Source organism: Aulonocara sp. 'chitande type north' Nkhata Bay, linkage group LG7, assembly GCF_057382095.1.
Source record: "Aulonocara sp. 'chitande type north' Nkhata Bay isolate Kocher_YH1m ecotype deep benthic linkage group LG7, A_spYH_male_GT1.1, whole genome shotgun sequence".
Classification (NCBI taxonomy): Eukaryota; Metazoa; Chordata; class Actinopteri; order Cichliformes; family Cichlidae; genus Aulonocara; species Aulonocara sp. 'chitande type north' Nkhata Bay.
Genome location: NC_141350.1, coordinates 55242936 through 55263502, shown reverse-complemented (window position 1 = coordinate 55263502; position 20567 = coordinate 55242936). Strand labels below are relative to the sequence as shown.

The following is a 20567-nucleotide window of genomic DNA, read 5'->3' as shown; positions in this document are numbered from 1 at the left end:
TCAACATTAAACTTTCATGTGTTTCTCCCAGTTTCAATGTGTAAACAGTGCATAAAAGGGTCAAACAACACTTAAAGAAAACACTACACTAATCTACTATAATAAACTGAAGGTTTTATAATATTATTGTGGAATTATTTTATTTTTTTCACACAGGAGAAGCGTGATCAAAATGTGGTGGCACGTTAGCAGTAAAGAAAAGAAATAATTACATCAAGAAAAGAGACTTTGAATGGATTCAGTTGGCCTCCACGGTTCCAAACAAGGCCTGACGAAAGGAATGGACATTTAAGCAAGTGAATCTCACAGTGAGAACAGAAATGCATCAGAAATCATCCTTCAAGCTTCACTGAGTCCAATATGCTTCTAGCCTCTTTGTACTCCTCTGATTCAGCCAATTCCTCTTCTGTTTCCTGAAAACACACAAACACACATATAGGTTTTGTTTTAGTGCCATCTACTATACTTCCAAAGAAGGAGTTACAACTGTCTTCACTAGACAAACAGGTTTGTTGTCTTCATATAAAAGCATTCTTGAGGAAATATTTCAAACTGTATCATAATGGTAGGAACCAAATTCATCCAGGAAGGGTTGATATGAGGTAAAACCTGACACTGAAGTGTGTTTGCATTCCTCTGGTAGTCACCACAGTGACAGCACTTCCTAATGACCTGTGATGAGCATGTGCATATGCGTATGCCTGTCTGAAGGGAAGAAAGAAGGGAGGATGAGTAACAGGGAAGGGGACAGGTTGCTAATTTCAGGTTAGCTCCCCCTGCCCAGCATTCAGCTCCCATGTGAGTGACTCACACCTCCAGCTGTCTGACTGTTGCTCTGCATTAATTTCAATGACCCTGAGACATCCATGCTGATGTTTGCCTCTCACCATATCAGCTTAAGTCCTGGAGGGTTTGGCATGCTGTGTGGCTGTATATATACTGTATATATATATCTGTATATAAGTGCAAAGTGTGGTGCTTGAGCTTATTCTAATGATCAGTTCATTAAGTCTACACACATTTAAAAGAAAAAACATCTGACTCAACACTGGAATATCCAGGATACCACAATATACTTTAAATTATGTGGCCACAAGTGTCCTGACATGAAACTGTAGCCAATTGTAGACCTTTCCCACTAGTATGTACTTGAGTCAGCTTGGCATGGCTCGACTTGGATTTTAAGGTCTACCATTAGGTGGGAGTACCTGACACCAGTTACTTTTTTTTGTACCCACTTAGCCAGGGCTCCAAGTGATCTGAGACGATCCGAAAACGTGACATCAACAGACAGCATTCCCCCAATTGGCTAGTCAGTGGCGTCACTTATTGAGTCATGAGAGTCTTCATAAAAATCAAAACCACCATTTTTGAAACCCAGCAACAAGGGAAAAGGCTGCACAAAAAACAACATCCTGGTCCCCAAGTGTGACAAAAAGCCATACACTGAGCAGCAGGTGTACAATCGCCTCGATGTCCACTTTTGTTATGGTGTTTGTGTCGCATACAAATGACATCACAGGACTTTTGGCAGCATTGCTATAAGGACCCTACACACATTAAGTGGTAATGATTGTAATGGAAAACGACCGAAACAGCGTAAAGTCAAGGCAAGCTGAGTAGGTACTAGTGGAAAAGGGCTTTTAGTGTCTGCTAGGCCTCACCCACACAGTGCTAGAGACCAATTGGCAACCCCTGGTCACAAGTGTGCATTCAAATTTGCATTCTCCGATTCACTGGTTGCTGGATGCCGGTAGGTGAAATCAGTTGCCACAAGGTACTGCACTAAAAAACTCCTTATGATTGCTTCTGTCACTAGCAGTCTGTTGCTGTCCTGCGTAATTTGAATGGAATATGCATATGTGTCTGCAAATACTTGCTAACTAACTACTAAACTGTAGTAAAAACTTGAAAAAAGAATAATGCATACTAAAAAAATGACCATTCACCTTCAAAATAAAGTCTCTGGCCCTGTGTGACTGGGGCTTAGCAACCAATTTCAGAGCGACTGCGAGCAACCTTCAGTAAACACTCACAACCAGTAAAGGAAACCTTTTTTTTCCCTAGCAAACTGTGGGTAACTGGTCTCTAGGCATTCCTGCCTGTTGTGACATGGCAGTAAATTTAACAGGAACATTATTACTACTACTACATCCTTGCTTATTTATGGTACAGCATTAAGGGAACTATGTAGCTTGTTATCACACCAGTAACCATAACCTGATGTTGTCTTTTCCATTATCGTTTTTTTTTCTGTTACATGCTGGTCTCATTGGGAAAGACAACTTTTTAAAGATCTGGCATTAAACTGAAATCCAAACACATTAAAATGGGGATCTTAGGCCTTTTCATTCTTTATTATTAATTATTTTGATTATTAATATTTTAATTATTAACTATTTTAGTGAAATGAAGCCTGACAGGAAGGATGAAGCATGATCCAGGTGTTGATCATGTCTACCAGATGTGAAAAAGGATAGGTATTCGCTAGTACTAATACCATACTATGTTTAGAAAGCAAGAGTATGAGAGTTGTGTGTCTTTCATACAATTATAATTACAAATCTGCATTTTTAATGAAGCTTTACTAAGAAACACATAATTAGTTATTAAATATTGTGATACCTACAAAAGAGAAAAAAAGATTAAAAATAAAACTTGAATGCTGGGGTTAACCATTTTTCTTGATGCTGGAATTTTAAAGTATAATAAGCTGAACATTTTTTCTTCTACCCACAAACGCATGGCATGAAATTCTTTTTCAGGGAGGCCATGAGATATTAGAAGTCCAACTGAATTAATTATCACAATAGGTTGTGTCCTGTTGTTTTATGAAAATTTAGTTCACCTCATGGTGGTACTTACTAGCAGCTGTAGCAGATCTGCGTGTGCTATGGCCAGCCGGCGGTGACAATCTGGGATCATCATTCTGGACTCCTGCAACACCTCCATCTGAAAGCACACAGAGACCGCATCAGTGCCATCACCACCTTTATTAATCCGAAAACCCCTGCCACTGCTCCTATTACCAGCTTTCATTACAGGTCTTCACAAAAGTCAACACATTACTGAACATGTATTTTCCAAGCTTTGACCATTAATTTGAACAGCTAGACAAAGTGTATTCACTGGCTGGATTGTGCTGTAGCTTTACTCCTGGCAGTGACATGCAGGGTGTCCCTCATGCACTCTGCTGTGGTTAACATCTCTCAACAAGCCGGCAGTATGAAAAATGTTATTGAGTTATTGATCGGGCCGGGAGTTGGGCAGCAGGGGACCACCTCGATCTGGCTCCACACCTGGATGAATGAGCCGAGAGCATTGTGATCAGGCGTAAAGAGGTATTACTACGCCTGCAGTGTAACTGTGTTGCAGCCTGGGGTACTTTCACAGCCGCGGCTAATGTGGAATTCCCCCAGCTGGCACCCTAAAGAGCGGAGAAGAGCTGGCTAACACTGTCAGACACAGTCACTCATGACAGATGCTTCCTCAGCTAGGCCTGTGTCGAGCTGGAAAAAGTCAAAACATGGACTCAGTTGCACATGTGTACATTACACGGCTATGCACACTAACAGTCTGCCTGCCTGATGGCGTACAAGTTCATCCAAGTGCCTAAACTGACATACCGAAAAATAGTGGACAAATTGTCAAGTTGGCTGCCATCTAGATGTGACAAGGTAAGCTAGAGTAGGCAAAAGAGTACTGAAACAGAGAAAAGTCACGGTGCCCTCCCGGTTCGGTGGAATGATCCCATCAGCACAGGATAAAGATGACACTTACAGCGTATTGATTCCATTAAAATAAAAACCTGTAATCCATCCTGCCTCAGACCTCTCATCTCCAACCATAATCCATCTGGCCTCCCAATCTCCCCATTTAACACCAACCAAGCCTGCTGCTCAGCCTGAGCTGCCACTCTATGAATGAACAAACAAAACAACACACACACTGAATTGTAATGGAAGCCGTAAACATAATCAGATGTGATATCTGTGGTTCAGTTCCTCCCCGTTTGAATCAAGTTTGGATCCGCATCAGCGAACACTGGCCCAAATAAAGGGCAGTTATATGAAAAACCACGTCCTTCCAACAATCTTGTGTAAGCTGACCATAAAATACTGTAATAGGCAAAACTCATATTTGTCTATATATGAGTAGCAGGCTCTCTTGACAAGATCTTGAAATATTTGTATTATTTACCTTTTTTTCACACTATTTCTTTATCGTTGTGATACTGGAATGAAGCAAAGACATCAAGAGAAGCTGTGAATTTAGTTTCCCCCAGGTATTAAACACACATTAAAGGCAAATTCAGAAATTCATTTAACATTTAAAGCTGATAAACCCCCTCGCTAGCCTACAAAATAAGGGCTATAAAGATCCCATAACGCAACGCTCCGATTTTAAATTATTTTGCCATTTCCTTTTATTTTCTGTACACGGCGGGTAATGATTTGGTTATATATTTTGAGGCATAATTGAAATGTCTCTGTGCTTGCAACACCACATGGAATCATAAAGTTCCATTTGCTTATTTATTTAAAAAAAACAGCAAACCTGATCACCCTGATCACTTCCACATCCGCAACACACACCAGATTTCCTCGACTAGATCAAAACAGTGATGTAGTGTCATTAACTTTAACTTCAATATTATTTTGTGAAGAAGCAAATGGTAAAAAGCCAAATTTGGCAAGTAGCGCTGGTGGTGGACAACAACTGGGTTCACGGCACAGTGCTATGTGACAAAGTTGAGCTTATGTGCCAAATTTAAAAGAAAATTCTTCTTCTGGCTTTGACATTATAAGCTCTGGACACCATATCTAGAGACTGTTTTCATCAGCAGAGGATTGGTCCAGTCTAACAAAGAAGCAGACCATGGACCTTGCTGTGGTGAAAGGGTAAATGTGCACATGGAAGAGAACCAGACTTCCAGCTTCCATATCAAAAATGCTAAAAGTGATGCAGTGCTTCACAAGGACAAAACCTTTAAAACTAAACTGGTTTCTATGTTCCTTGACTATGTAGCTTGCAAAGATGACACATTAATATATTTATGTATATATCATTCTGATGTTTGGTGTTTATAAACCATCAAGTGTTTGCCATCTGATTATATACAGTGGTATAATGAAAATGTTTAGAATTATAAGATACAATATCCATTAGGGCTGTGCGATATGACCAAAATCTCATATCCCGATATAAGAATTCTATCGTCCGATAACGATATAAATCACAAAAGTGTAACATTTTCTGTAAATTCTGTGAATCTCGGGCAGCTCGACTTGCGGGAAGTGTTTCCAGCTACGTGTCATGTACCTGGAGTCGAGTGTTTTAACAGATGCATGAAGGTATACATTTTTAGACATAAGTTGTAACGGCCGCCGTTTTCTTTGTGAGTATTTATTACACGGCGCGCTGCGGGGAAAAGCCTGTTCCAACGTTTGAGTCTAAGGTTTATTTTTTAGCACCTGGCGGCTCTTTTTTAATTCTCATCCGTAAACACTCTGCATCTTTCACGTGATTCAGTTTATTTTTGAAAATTCTCAACAGGATCTTGAGCTTTATTGTGAAAGGTTTATGTGGAACATAAACAAGCGGACACACCATGGTGTTACCGTTGTTGTTGCTAACGACAACGCATAAAAACAGGCGCTTGTCCGTCCGTAGTGTGGTTATATTAAATATAAGAGAAAGAGAGAACTTTAACAAATTAATATAGCCACTACAGTGACCATCAAAACGATGAAAAAATATTGCCATGAACAGTTTATTTTGCGACACCACGAAACAAACGATAGCGTAAAATGAAACAATATACGTTTTTATATTGTCATTCGATATATATCGTTATATCGAACAGCCCTAATATCCATACATGTCTGTGTCATACATAAGTAAAGCAAAAAAAGCTCAAAAACTGCCCACACGACTGTCCATTTTGCTAGCTAACGTTAATATTATTATATTATTTGAATTGAATATTTTAAAAGACATAAGAAACATGTTGGAGTGAGAAAATTCCACAACCTGTGTACAGACAAATGATGGAGGGATGAAGGCGCAGTGAGAATGGAGAGCAGGATATGGGCCAGTGATCTGTTAGGGACACTAAATTACCAGCATGTGTCAGTAATTATCAAACTCTTTTAAAGTAACATGATATAATTACATCTGAATCAAGCAAATTACAAAATCACTAATGATTCTCCTCTCAAAACCTAATTCTTCATTATCACTGTGGACTGACCTCATTATATGAACGAAGGGCTACTCGAATTATCAAGACACAATTCACTCCCTAACTATGCGAGAGCAACAACCCTCCCTCACTTTACTGGCTGAGATCAACAGAAGGAACAGGTGGTGATAAATGGATAATTCAAAGGCTTTCAAATTAAGACACATAATTGCTGTACAGCATCAAAGAAGCAAAATGTACCTGTTTCTTGATGACATAATCATCTGCCGCCTCTGTTTTCAGGCGCTCGATCTTCTCTTCCTGCTGCTTCGCTTCAGTTATGTACGCAATCTCCTCCTTGGCCAGCCTGCACAGAAACAAGAAGACGGAAAAGACACGGTTAAAGGCAGCCATACAGTGTTGTTCCATCAAACATAAAACGTAAACGCACAGCCTCTCAGACGGATAATATAGGCTGAACCAAGAAAAGGAGACTGTGATGGTCACTTTTTACAGACAGGGCCATCTATCCTCATTCTCCCCAGCACTCTTGTGACTGAGGAGGACACAGTGAGATCATCTCCCACAGGATGGCAAGAAACACACCTCAATAACACGCAGCAAACACATCACTTCTCCTCACTGCTCTGAAGTGGAGATCACCCTTAAATAATGCTTTGAAATTCAACTTATCATTTAGACAGCGCTCTAACAGTGGCTAAAATAGGATGCATTTACATGAAAGACATTTTATTTCTGGAAAGGAGCAACACTTCACACTAAATTTAAACCGGATAACAGTTTTTTTCTTTAATAACTGGCAGTAGCAGATCTAAGCCTGAAAATAATGTGGATGAGAACTATGGTGTTTATATGAGTATATGAGGTTTTATTATTTTTATTCACTTGTTAAAACGGAGTTTATTAAACTCTTTAAAATTGAGATTAAACAGCACAACACTGTCATTCATCTGCAGTCAGATTTGTTTTGTTTTTGGTTTCTTTACAACCATCGGAGAAACATCGGGCTTTTTAGCCTGTACACCAGTGTTAGTGAGCTGCCAGCAATATATTTTAATGTAATATATTTGATTGTTTTTTGTTAACTTTTATAGAAAAAAAACTTTAGGGGGCAGTTGATGTCCACGGTCTGGCCTGCTCTAAAACGGAAGAATATATCAATTGTATAACATGCATTTCATTTTGTATCCTCTTATTGTTTTTGCAGCACTTAAACCTTGAACTTATGCATCTTGCAGTCAACAGTATTCACTAATTATATTATTTAACTTCATATATTACAATATATGAATGCGTCACTAGTGAGTGAGATCTGATTCTTATTTAACGATAGTACACAGAATGCAACATCATAAACTTACATACAGGATAACACTGATACAAATGTTAAACTAAACTGAATTTAGATTTAAAATAATAATAATAATAATACTAAATGATTCAATTAAATTTTCTGCCATAATGGCCAAAGAAGGGATTCAAAAGCCCAAGTTCACATTTGTCTTGTGCACTGAAAATAAAGAAATTAATATATATACACACTTCTCAGTCACAGAGCAAAAATCGCAAATCGTCATTTTTGAGAAGGCTGACCAACAAACACAGAATTTTCTTTGTAATCATCAAATATTTTGTTCATCTCTAATCTATATACGCACATAAATGTAGCTCTGTCTGGAAACTTCCAGCATTCTGCATGGAATAAATGGAAAAGCTGTGGGGGTTCAATGCCGGGAGGGTTTATTTTCAATGTGAAGAAAAAGCAATACAGCTTACATGAGAGCAACAAGTCAGTCAACTTCCTTTGCATATCTAATAGCAATAAATGATTTCGCCTAATCTACCTAGTGATGATATATGAACGCATGAAACTGCATTACTTCATTACATTTGGCTGGTTCTTTTTAAAATGATTTAACTCTCTCCTTTACATACATAGGGAAAATGGGTAATAGAAACGGAAAGCTAACTAAAGAATTTTAAAAATTCTAAAATTGAGTAATCCCAGTGGATTTCCAATCTTCTAACAAAGGCTTTGGAAAATCGAGCCTGTGGCAGACGAATTTGGACAATTACAGATCTTTTTGTGTTTTGATTTTTACTGCAGAGAGGAAAGCCTCTGAAAACACATTTAGATTTCATTCTTTATTTAAAAATATTAATAGTAGGTCTCTGCCCTGAATTCATCTAAAGATCATATTACATCATACATATTACTTTTATCAATACACTTTTGAAATGTGCAAAGTAGGACATTATATCATGTCACTCATGTCTTTTGTGTTAGCATGTCACAGAAAAACACACAGAAATCAGCGTAACCTGCATACTGCCATCCAGCTCACATCCTATCAACATGATTATCTGGCTCCTTTATCCACCTTTATTGTCTTCGACACATACACACACACACACACACTCCCAGAAGCTACTAGTTCTTTTTTAGACATTAATTGATCATCAATTCAATCCCTAATTTAGACCAAGTCAGGTGGTAAATGGGCCTCTTTTTCTTGATTATTAGTGAAAATAGGCTTGAGTACATTGATAAATTCTGATTATTTATCAATTACGGCCCAAATGGAACTAAATCTCTTAAATAGATTCCGACCCTGATTGGCATAATGGAGTTTGAAAATATAGCTATTGATAATGATTTCCAACTAACAGTCTTTTTCCGGCTGCGCCTGCTGGAGGGACTGACAACACAAATTTCATTTTTCATAAAATCAGCTGTGTGTGTGTAAGTGAGTAATCCTTCATTAGTCAGTCACATTACTGGAGACCCTTCCCTACGCGTTGCACTGCTCTTTGCCTAGCCAAGGAAGCCAATAGCACTCTGTCATATTTTACATCAATTACCACTCATTCTAATACGGTTCCATCAGGAAGCTTTTAAACAGGCACCGTATGCAATAGCAGATCCTGTCTTTCACTCTCATGCTTAATGTAGAATGAGTTATGTCACCTGTTAAGAGTCAAAGAAGGTGGCAAAGAGAGGAGAAACGATGGAGGTAGGAAGGCTGAAATAATTTGAATAAAACTGAAGGACAGTCTAATAACAAAATGTCCATTCCTCCCCTTTCCAGTCCTGATGTTAATTTCTTATTTCTCCCAGACTTGGAGCGCTGTGCGAATAAGGGGTGGGGTCGTGGCTGGTTTTAAATAGACCTGCCACCTCAGGCTTAATGGAAAAGGCAGCTCTCTGGAAAATAGAAAAAAAAAAAAGGAATTAGAAGCCAGCCGACACACACATTCGGTCGCCTGCTCTAGCACTGTATTTTTGAGCTGCGATGTAGTCTGCGCTGGGACCGGAATGACAAAGGCAAATTACTGTTGTCATTTTATTAAGGGCATCCGCCTCGCTAGGGCAGAAAGGCACTGACTGGAATGTGCAGAAGCCACTGGAAATAGGCCTGGCTAAAAGAGCAGGCAGGTTTCCTCTAAAGTCGTACATATAAATGTATGTGTGTGTGTGTGTGTGTGTGTGTGTGTGTGTGTGTGTGTGTGTGTGTGTGTGTGTGTGTGTGTGTGTATACTTGAGAGTGTGAGTGTGAGTGTGAGAGAGAGAGAGAGAGAGAGGGTAGAGGAAGTGAAAAAGCTGGGAACAGAGGCAAAAAGGAGACTATAAGAGAAGGACACAACACAGAGCAATGACACTCTACACTTAAACAGTTTGATAAAAGGTTCATGTCAACGTACAGCTGTTGGCCTTGAGGGAGTAAGATTTTAAATCTTATCTTTTGTTCAAATAATATACTCAACTTAAAAACCTCAGAAGAGAAAGCAGGGATGATACTGGCTAATAAAATACTGCACCCTTGCATTGTTGTTTTTCCTATACTGACCACTCCTGGACACTCTGTGACATTATCCTCTCTGGGATGTCCAGCCTCCATCATTACCACCGGGGAGCCTGTTGGTAATCTGACCCTCATCAAAGTGCAATCGATAGCATATTACACAAACAGCACTGACAGGAGGGAATTAGAGGTCTGCCTGATTGACGATAGGTACACTCAAACCATCCCACAGACAACTGAGCCCATTATCTCAAGAATCCTCATAATGTCTACAACATTTTCTATTCCAGCATGGTAAATTTGGCCGTTGTACAAATGTGGAGCCAAGCTCGAAGTAGATGCCAACTCTTTTAGTAGGACAGCTTAGACTAGTTAATGAGTTTGCAGGTCCTACATCAAAAGGCCCATATCAATCTATCTAGAAGTGAAGCGAACACTAAACCATTATAGATGAGCAGTGTTTGCCTACAGATAGGATTTACAGTTTGGAAAAGAGAAAGAATAAAGATGGAATATGTTCATTAGAAAATTTGGAAAACTAGGCAAACAATGAAGAAACAAATGGGACGAAACAGCTACTGTACACCCAGTTGTACCGTTAAAGTTAAAAAGCAATACAAGATGTCTGAACTTGCCAGGAGTTTGTGCAACTAGCCAACTTGATGTTAAACATTGATGCCGTTGTTAACTGCCGCCAGAAATACAAGTCGGTTAAACCTATTATAGTTATTTTAATAATGTAAAACTGCAATTACTGGTTCATGAAGCTCCTAAAATACACAAAATGTTTGTTTTGCCATTATTTAACTTTGTCCATTTAAGATATTCTGTGCTTTTAAATTATTTTTTTCAGTTTTTATACTACCGTAATTGTCGGGCTATAAGCTGCTACTTTTTGCACAAGCTTTGAACCCTGCGGCTTTTAGTCAGGTGCAGCTTTTCCATGGATTGTCCATGATTTTTGTGATATCGTAAGACGATTTGTTTTGTTTGTTCCGCTGTTGTACGGCACTACGTTGCCTGGCGGAAGGGCATGTGATCAGACACACAGTATCGGGGTTCAAGAGTGGTATGTTGGTCACATGTCCATCTGCCAGGCAACATAGTGCCGTACAAGTAGCGCAAAAAACAAACTTCAAAGTAGCGCTACGCGTACAGCGGGAGGTGTGGATGACTAGCGGCGATAAACTTGCGAAAAGCAAGTTATGCTCAACTCCACCAGTGGAATCTGACAGCGTGGAAAAGTGTGAAAACATCCATGATCACCAACAGATTTTGAAGGGCTGGACTGCTGCATGATGGAGAGGAGGACACCACCACGGCCCTTCTGAGGGTGTTCGACTCTGACACTGACAACGAGGATTTCTTTGGTTTTGAAAGTGACAACGAAGGAAAGGAGCTGAGAGTGGATGACGAAGCCATCCTGAGCCTGTTCGTATCCGACACTGGAGAAGAGGACTTTGGTGGTTTTAGTGCGCAGGAAGATGGTGGTGAATGACTGACTTTTCTTCTTGTTAAAGCCGTGTCACTGCACCTGAGCCTAAAAGGTAGTCCGAATCTATTTTTCTGGTGTGCTGTAGGTTATTGTTATGTAGGGCTGCTCGATTATGGCAAAAATGATAATCACGATTATTTTCACTGAAATTGAGATCACGATTATTTGACGATATTTATTTAACCCTTTAAGACCTACTATAGAACCAAGTCCACCAGAGCTTATATTATTTTTTTACATGTTGTAGTGCCATTTGTGGGAGCATTTCAAGTTGCTATACATCAATACAACTGTTATAGCCCATATTTTAATAATATGTATGCATTAAGTCCATAGTAATTACATAAATTGCAAAAAAGTGCAATAAACTACAAAAAAAATTGAAAATTGCTTTTGTTTTGTTTACATATATTTCTACTTGGAGAAATTTAAGAGGTTTATCCCTCAAAACTTTAAATACAATAAAGTTGCAAAAAATAGTTTCCCACCACAGGAAATTTATTTTGAGTGTCTTCATAGTTTTATTTTGGAGATACAGCAATTTTTATATACTGCAGGAAAAACAAAAAACAATCCTATGATGCAAATTTGCAAAGAAAACAGCATGTGCATCATTTCACTGTGGGAAGTGTTACGAACAGCTGATAGGAACGGCAAAGCGTGTTTCTGGAATATTATGTTTTTGTTGCTGCAAGCGCTTTTTATGCAGTTTTTGCAAAGCTATATGTGGAACGAAACCGTGACTGAGGACAAGCTGATGGCATCAGATGTAAGTACAACTCCTCCGGTTTCATATGCAAAACAAATTATTGCGCTAGCTTACACGGTTCAGGTTCTACAGGGATTTAAAAATAGTTACGCAAAACGGAGCGTGCTGCTCTGACCGGCTTTAAAGGGTTAACAATGACTTTAAAAAAATAATATAAAATAGTGTGCAACGCCACTGAAGTTTTTTTTTTTTTTAAACTCTCTTTTCAACCAACGGCAGTCACTCTCCAAATAACTTCTGCTTAGCTTTCCGAGCTTCCCTCGGGTCCTCTTAATCAGCGGTCTCCAACCTTTTTTGCGCCACGGACCGGTTTATGCCCGACAATATTTTCACGGACCGGCCTTTAAGGTGTCGCGGATAAATGAGGGAGGGGCTAATAATCGGCTCAGTCATTTTTAATGATCGTTGAAAGCCCAGATCATAATCGTGATTAAAATTCGATTAATTGAGCAGCCCTATTTTTATGTACTACATTTGTTACTCATTTATGAAGCACAGTACATGTTTCGTACTTGTAATTACCGCTACTTGTACATATACTTAAAAAGTTATGCAAATATGTACCCATAACTTGTTTTTCAAAATATTAATAAAAGGGGTGTGTCTCCAAACAGCCATCTCTTTCCTGACAATTCGCTTTGTGCATATTCTCGTACATATGGTAAGTCAACATTGAAACACCTGCGGCTTTTAGTCAGGTGCGGCTAATGTATGTACAAAACAGGATTTTCCCCTGATTTTAGCTTGTGCGGCTAATATTCAGGTGCGCTTTGTAGTCTGGGAAATACGGTAGTTAACTAGCCTAATTTTTTTCTGTCATTTAAACAACTCAAATCACAAACCAGAAACATCCCTAAGTTCTTTTTTTATGAATACTATTTCAAATTTTCCTGAAAATGCTTGATCTCCAATTTAATTGCATTTGAAAGGTGAGTCTATTATCTAGCCTGTCCTCACTGATTGTCATACATTAGAAGACATTAGATATTCATCAGCCGTTTGCAACATAATTTAACAGCATAACAAACATCTCTCTACACCAAGCCCAAACAGAAACTCTACATTAAAGCCACAAGGGCTAAGTTTATTGCAGGGCGTGTAATACAGGATATCTGTTTAAGGAAGGTGTAACTGTGAACTGGAATATGTCCTGGTTGCACTGCACACAGAACAGTTTAGTGGTGCTCACATCTATTTTAAAGAAAAACGTTTTATCTAATTGTAAAGAACTTTTCTCTTGTAAGGTTTCTTTTCTTTAGGAGTTCTATGTCAACTGCGAACGACCATCTTTGAACAGAGGTGGTGGCTTATGACACCAACTGTCTGCCATCTATAATCCAGTTCTGAGATCCCTTCCCAGATGCCTTAACGCCCACTCACATCCTGGGCCATCTGACCTCAGTAAATTACATGATAGGGTGATTGCGACCTAGGGCTGTGCGATATGACCAAAATCTCATATCCCGATATAAGACATCTATCATCCCGATAACGATATAAATCACAAAAAATTTAAGTTTTCTGTAAATTCTGTGAATCTCGGGCAGCTCGACTTGCATGAAGTGTTTTCAGCTGGGTGTCGTGTACCTGGAGTTATGACTTTTAGCCGATCCATGAAGCGATACATTTTTAGACATAAGTTGTAAAGGCCGCCGTTTTCTTTGTGAATATTTATTACACGGCGTGCTGCGGGGAAAAGCCTGTTCTAACGTTTGAGTCTAAGGTTTATTTTTTAGCACCTAACGCCTCTTTTTTGCTTCTCATCCGTAAACACTGCATACTCTTTCACAGGATTTAGTTTATTTTGAAAAGTCTCAACAGGATCTTGAGCTTTATTGTGAAAGGTTAATATGCAAAACAAACAAGCGGACGGCGGAACCACGCCATTGTTCTACTGTCGTGGTTGCTAATGGAAATGCGTAAAAACAGTCGCTTGTCCATCCGTAGTGTGGTCATATTAAATATAAGAGAAAAAGAGAACTTTAACAAATTAATATAACCACTACAGTGACCATCAAAACGATGAAAAAATATTGCCGTAAACATTATATTTTGCCACACTACGAAACAAACGATAGTGTAAAATGAAACGATAGACGTTTTTATATCGTCACCCGATATATATCGTTATATCGAACAGCCCTATTGTGACCTACACCCGTCTTCACACCTTCGCTCGTGTGATTAGGCAGAGGATCATTAGGGGATCCATTGTCCCTCTTGGGGGGGGAGAGACACTCTCACAGGGCTTAAACCTGGGACTCTCCACAATTTGACCCTAGAACTGAAGAAGCTTCTCGGATAAGAGGTGAAACGTCTTCAAGCAACTTAAAGAAGTCCAGACGCCTTTCTTTCCAAGCTCCTTAGACTACGATGACCTGGATGACTGAGAACATCCACAGACAAACACAGTGCACAAATCACATGACTTCACTGTCAGTACCACTGCCCTCCAGTGTACTGTGTGATCGTGAAGAACTAAGCAAACAACTTACTTACATGTTTTATGAATTTAAAAAAAATAATCATTTAAATGATGCTGGATGCGGATTAGGGGTCAGGGTTAGGTAGGTACAAACTTTATTTACAACATCAAACCAGGTTTTAACTTCTTAAACTCCATCAGGCAACCAGCTACAGTTAGGTTTAGAGTTACATTTAAGGCCTAGTCACACATGGCCTTGGGTCAGTTGGCAACTGCTTGAGAATCACCAGTCGCTAGGGAAAAATGTGTACTCTCCTGGCAGGTTGTGGTTACTGGCAGTCACTGTGAAAAAGACTGCCAAAGCCTCAGTCACACTGGGCTGGAGACCGGTCAGTTATGCCCTGTTAGCCACCACCTGCTGGGAAAAATGTGTATTCCCCGGCAGGCTGGTGAGTGGTTGCATGAGGCTGCCTGCGATCACTGAAACTGGTCGCAAGAAAAGCTACAAGGTCCTGTGGCAACTGCTAAAAGATGACTCTGGTTACTCATAGATTGAATGGAAGATCCTAACTTGCCAACGTCTTCCATGCAAAGTATAGTGCAAACTATGGGCAACCACAGCAAGATGCTTGCAACCAAAGCAATCACAACAAGGTTTTCAATGTAGCACCCTCTTAGCGACCAATTTCACCCACCAACAGCCAGTAATCACCAGGAACACTCACTGAAAGGTTTGCAAATACATATTTTCCAGAGTGATCAAAGGTTGCCAGCTGGCTACCAACTAGTCCCTATGCCAGTAGGATTTAACTCCTTCCAGTTGTTCTCCATTTGTGTAGCTTATAACTTTCACATAGCAACTTACAGTAGGAATTGTACCGACTCAACCTAAATTACCCAACACTCTGGGTACAAACTGCGTATGAATAAAAATCCACAACCTGAAAAAACGGTTTCTTGAACCAGCCCCCCCACCAAAAAAATTTTTAACAACAGTTTTTATTAAACCAGTTATGATCATCTACCAATTTAAGGAAGCCTGGAGTCCAAAGTACATATGTAGCAGTACTTTAGTGCAGTGAAGGTGCACTGGCCTGTATTATTCATTAACTAGTTGTCATTTTTTTTACTCCTCATTATAATATGTACGTGTCAAGACTGTGTTGTCATCCCTGCCTGCCTGTAACAATTCTGACCCCAAAATGGGATGCAAGTATTTGCAAAATCTCACCCCAAGTCCATCTCACCTTAACATGGTACCAATGCGGAGCTACGTAGCTTACTCAGCAGGTGCTTCCCACACCCGCAGAGTTTAATGATAATAATAATATAACGGTGCTTCTACGTTGGGCTGTTTCATGCAGCAGCTCCAATTAGCAAAGATGAGGGAGTTTCCACTGAAAATTTTTTTATAATGACAATTAAAATTAATGTTATGTTGCGATAACTTAAGTTTACGAACTTGAGTTCGAGTGACCCAGTTGATATCAGCACGTGGAAGTTTTAAAATGCAGCCAGAAAATGGACACGTTATTTGATCAGCAGTGTGTTAGCTACCTAGCTAACATTAGGGATCAGTCGACCATAGGGTTGCCAACCGTCCCTTAAAAAACAGAATCGTCCCGTATTTAGAAACAAAAGTACACGTCCCGTATTGAGCTAATAAGGGACGCACTTTGTCCCGTAATACAGTGAGAATCAAAAGTAGTCTATAAATGTTAATGGAATTAACGCTTTGTTTGAAAACATAATTCCCAGCCCCTCTCCTGCTTTGTGACCAATGAGCTGACAGCACACTTATGACAATTCGAGTATGACAATTCAGATTATCTCATTGGTCGAGGAAAGGTCGCTTGCGGAGAAAATACCGGAAGACAACAGATGACCACAACAACAAGCATGGCCAACAGGGAAACAAACGCCGACACTGCGGTGCACGTCTCGGATGACAGTACACCTAAAGCTGGGCAGACACTGCGATTTTTTTCAGTCACGTTATTCAGCTCTTGCTCAAACTGCACGATTGACTCGCAGGGATTAGAAGTTTGCAGGTCACGATGCAGGGTCTCACACTATACGGCCCGATGCTCTGATGCGACCTGAGTGCTCACACTGTGCCAACATAACATGAAGGTTATAACAGAAAATCTGTCGCTCGCTCTCTCTGTCTTTCACTCACACAGACACACCACCATCAACTTTGCTAAATTGCTAATGAAAAACATGATCAGGCAGCTGTGATTGAGCAGCAGTGTAAATCCAACTATTTTCACGGTTGTTGTGGTCGTGATAATTTTGTGATGCCACATCGAAAAGGCTCGGATGAGCTTTCCAAAGTTCTACAAGTGCCTCCATCACTTGTGTCCAGATCACACGCTGCACAGCCGTGCTGCGCCGTCTTTTTCACCGATGTTTACGTGTTTGCGCATGAGCAGTGTGAGCGGCTGCGGTGACACCCTCACGAGCGATTGATGATCGGGAGCTGGTCGTGAGGTGTTAATCGCTTCTCGTTACCCCACGTATACTACACGATGCACGATGAAGGCCAAAATCGGACCGATCACCAAATCGGTCGCACGACTCAAAAATCGGCTCAAAATGGGCCAAAAATCGCACAGTGTAAGCCCAGCGTTAGAGCAGCAATGTTTGTTCCCCTCAGAGAAAGAAAAGAAAAAAGGCTGCAAAAGTACAGGGAGGACTGGGAAAAGGAAAACACCTGGCTGGGAAAATGCACGATAACACCTATAAAGCGCACTGCACTGTGTGCCGGCGCACTTTTTCCATAGGCATGCTTCTAGTGGTGGGCACAAGAAGAACATGAGGGGCGTGAAAGCTCGGGGAACCCTTAACCAATTTTTTGTCCACCAGGCCACGGCAGAAGCAGATATGGTATGTAAACACTGGTTTGTTGTTTAAACCCTCTGGTTAAGGTTAATATGGGCATGTGCGGTGAATATCAGCGCTATGTGGCCAGAAGTGTGATAATATCATTTATTTTGTGTAATAAACAACTGCAAGGATGGATGATTACAACAAATAGATGACTAATACATAAAAGTAATACATAGATGAATAATGATGATGAGTTAAGGTGCGTAATCATGGGAACAAGCGGGTTTACAAACAGGAGCAGCTGATTAGCATTAGAAAAGCTGAAATAATACCTCAACTGAAGCCAATTGTACTAAATGCACTATATGTGCACTGTTACAAGAATATTTTTCTTTCTATTGTTTTCTATTAATTTATATAATTTTAAGTTAAGCAGGACAGAGTTCTTTTAAAGAAAGATTTACTTATATTCTCAAAAGTTAAGCATGACAGGCTTCTGTTTAAGAAAGAGACCTGTTTTACTGTGTTAATGTTGTCATTTTGAGCTAAAAATAAATGGCTAAATGATCATTTGTTTCCCATATGGTCATATCACAAAGAATATGCATCTGCTTAAATCAAATTCAAGTCAAATGGTTAAAAAATAATTTCACACACACAAAAAAAGAGCTACCACACTGGGAAGGGTGAAGACAACTGGGTTGCCCGGCCCTGGCCACGAGGTGTCCCTTATTTATTTTTCAGGGAGTTGGCAACCCTAGTCGACCACCACTTTGAATCGAGCTGAATTACACACACTACAATTATGATACAGCGCTATGGTTGAACAAACAGTGAACTCTAACCCCCACATTATAACTATTAGCTACTCAGGGTTAAGCGACGGTAAGAAATAGCCGCTTTGAACAGAATACACTTTCTTGTCATTCAAGCCGCTAGCTATAGGCCGCGCCCCAACACCGCACTAAAGTTAAAATGTGGTTGGTAACACATTTCGACCTGCGGCGTAGGTTTTCGCCTGGCCGCCCGGCTAACTTAGTTAGCTCAAAAACGCCGACCTCACGTTAGCATCTATAAGTAGCTTGCATAACATACGAAATACTAGTTAAGTTAAACGAAGAGCCAGCCTTACCGTTTAACAATACCAGTTTTAATCTTAATCTGCCGTGTTCTTGGATCTGCCATGGCTGTAGATGCAATGTATTACTGGGAAGTAACGTGTTGTCGCTAGCTTACTGTGTTAACGGTGTGCAGGTGGAAGTGGAAGGAAGGATGATGAGCTGCTGGCAGATAAATCGATCGTTAGAGAAGCTCATTGTCGAGTTTTCTGGTCTGAATGACAGATCTGGTAGGTAATACAGTTTCGTGAGTGTGTTTCTCTGGTTCTTGTGCATGCTTTTGCTATTTTTCTTCAAATTACACCTCGATAAACCGAAATCATAAAATGACGAAAAATAAATAAATACTGTGGTGGTTAAGTTAATTAAATCAGGAGCAATTACGGAGACTGGGAGCTCTATGTTATATGTAGTTGGTTTTCCACAAAGTCTGATAATTGTTGTAAAAGACAGCTAGCCCATTTCAGCTACCTGCTCATCAGTGATCCCAAATTTGGGGTAAAGTAAGGTTACCTCATGAAGCTGTAACAAAGGAATTAATGGCCAACTACTGCCCCTCTAGATAAGAGAAATCAGCTGAGATACTCTGGGTAAGGAAATGAAGATATCTGTCAGCATCACTTTGTGGGCATCAATACTATGTAAGCACCAAAATATGAGTATCTAAGCCAGTCAGAGCTACATCTGTAGTTATATGATTGGTAGGGATTGCGAAGAAAAGGATCATTTGAAATGTTGACCTGATGCCTTTTTTTTTCAGGAAAGAAAAACTAAACATATTCAACTGTCTAAAGTAAAGTAGCTTTGTTGTGTGTCTGCATAGGTAGTGCTGCGGCATTGAAGAAAACTGAAGACATTTCCAGGAAACATTTATACATAACAGGAACAGTACAGGGTAACTAATATGAAAGATCCCTCTCTTCCATTAAGCTTGGCCTTGTACTCCAAGTTTGCAAGCCTAACCTAAGCCTTCGATACTAAAAGGGACCAAAGCATTTGGTTACACTAATACCAATTAACAATGTTAGTTACAATTACACATGAGCCTCTCAATATACAACAAATAAATATTTTGGGTAACTTTAAAAACCTAATCTAAAAGAAAAACAAAACAAAAAAACACCCAAACTAATCAACCATCACTGTTTGATTGGTGTGAGTTTAATATTATGAAGATTTAAATATTTCATTATATATGTAATATTTCATTATAATTTAATAATATGGAGACTTTTGGAAATATCTCACATGTACAATTTATTGGTACTTGAATACTTGCATTTGATGTTTTATATTGTGCCAAATCACAGTAAGCTAAAGACCCCACAATAAATCGCTCTTATATAGCACATTTCTACTCTACGTGAGCACTCAAAACTTTATACAACGTATCTCATTCACCCTGTCATACAAGCACTTTTTTCCATGCTTGAGTACTTTTTATCTGACATACACACACATTCAGACCCAGATGTATCGGAGAGCAACTTGGGGTTAGTATCTTGCCCAAGGATATTTGACATGCATGCTGGAGCAGCCACCAATTGAACAATATTGGTAGATGGCCTGCTCTGCATCCTGAGCTACAGCCAGAAGGTAAAGAAAACCCCAACAATCAAATGACCCCCTTTGTGTAAGCACTAGGCAATAGTTGGAAGAAAAAACTCCCGTTTAACAGGAAGAAACCTCCAGCATAACCAGGCTCACCTGCCATGACCTGTTGTGGTTGATGGGGGAAGACAGGACAAAAGACACTGTCTAAAAGAGCCAAATGTTAATAATAACTAATGATGCAATTCAGAGTTGTGTATAAACACAGTGAATGAAAAAGGCGAGTGAAGAAGAAACAATTGAATAGAACTCAACTGAATTTAATTGAACTGAATGGAATTGAATAGAGAATAAGACTCTAATAATCTA

General features: G+C 39.6%; 1 protein-coding gene across 1 annotated transcript; it reads right to left on the bottom strand.

Moving 5' to 3' along the window:
* Nucleotides 1-113: 113 nt before the first annotated feature.
* Nucleotides 114-18820, bottom strand: tbca (tubulin cofactor a). The gene is made up of 4 exons (XM_086301421.1): nucleotides 18662-18820; nucleotides 6446-6551; nucleotides 2866-2952; nucleotides 114-413 (listed from the first exon to the last, which is right to left on the bottom strand). The coding sequence occupies exons 1-4, from the start codon at nucleotides 18712-18714 to the stop codon at nucleotides 333-335; spliced, it is 327 nt and encodes a 108-aa protein (XP_086157547.1). The 5' UTR covers nucleotides 18715-18820; the 3' UTR covers nucleotides 114-332.
* Between the last annotated feature and the right edge of the window lie 1747 nt (nucleotides 18821-20567).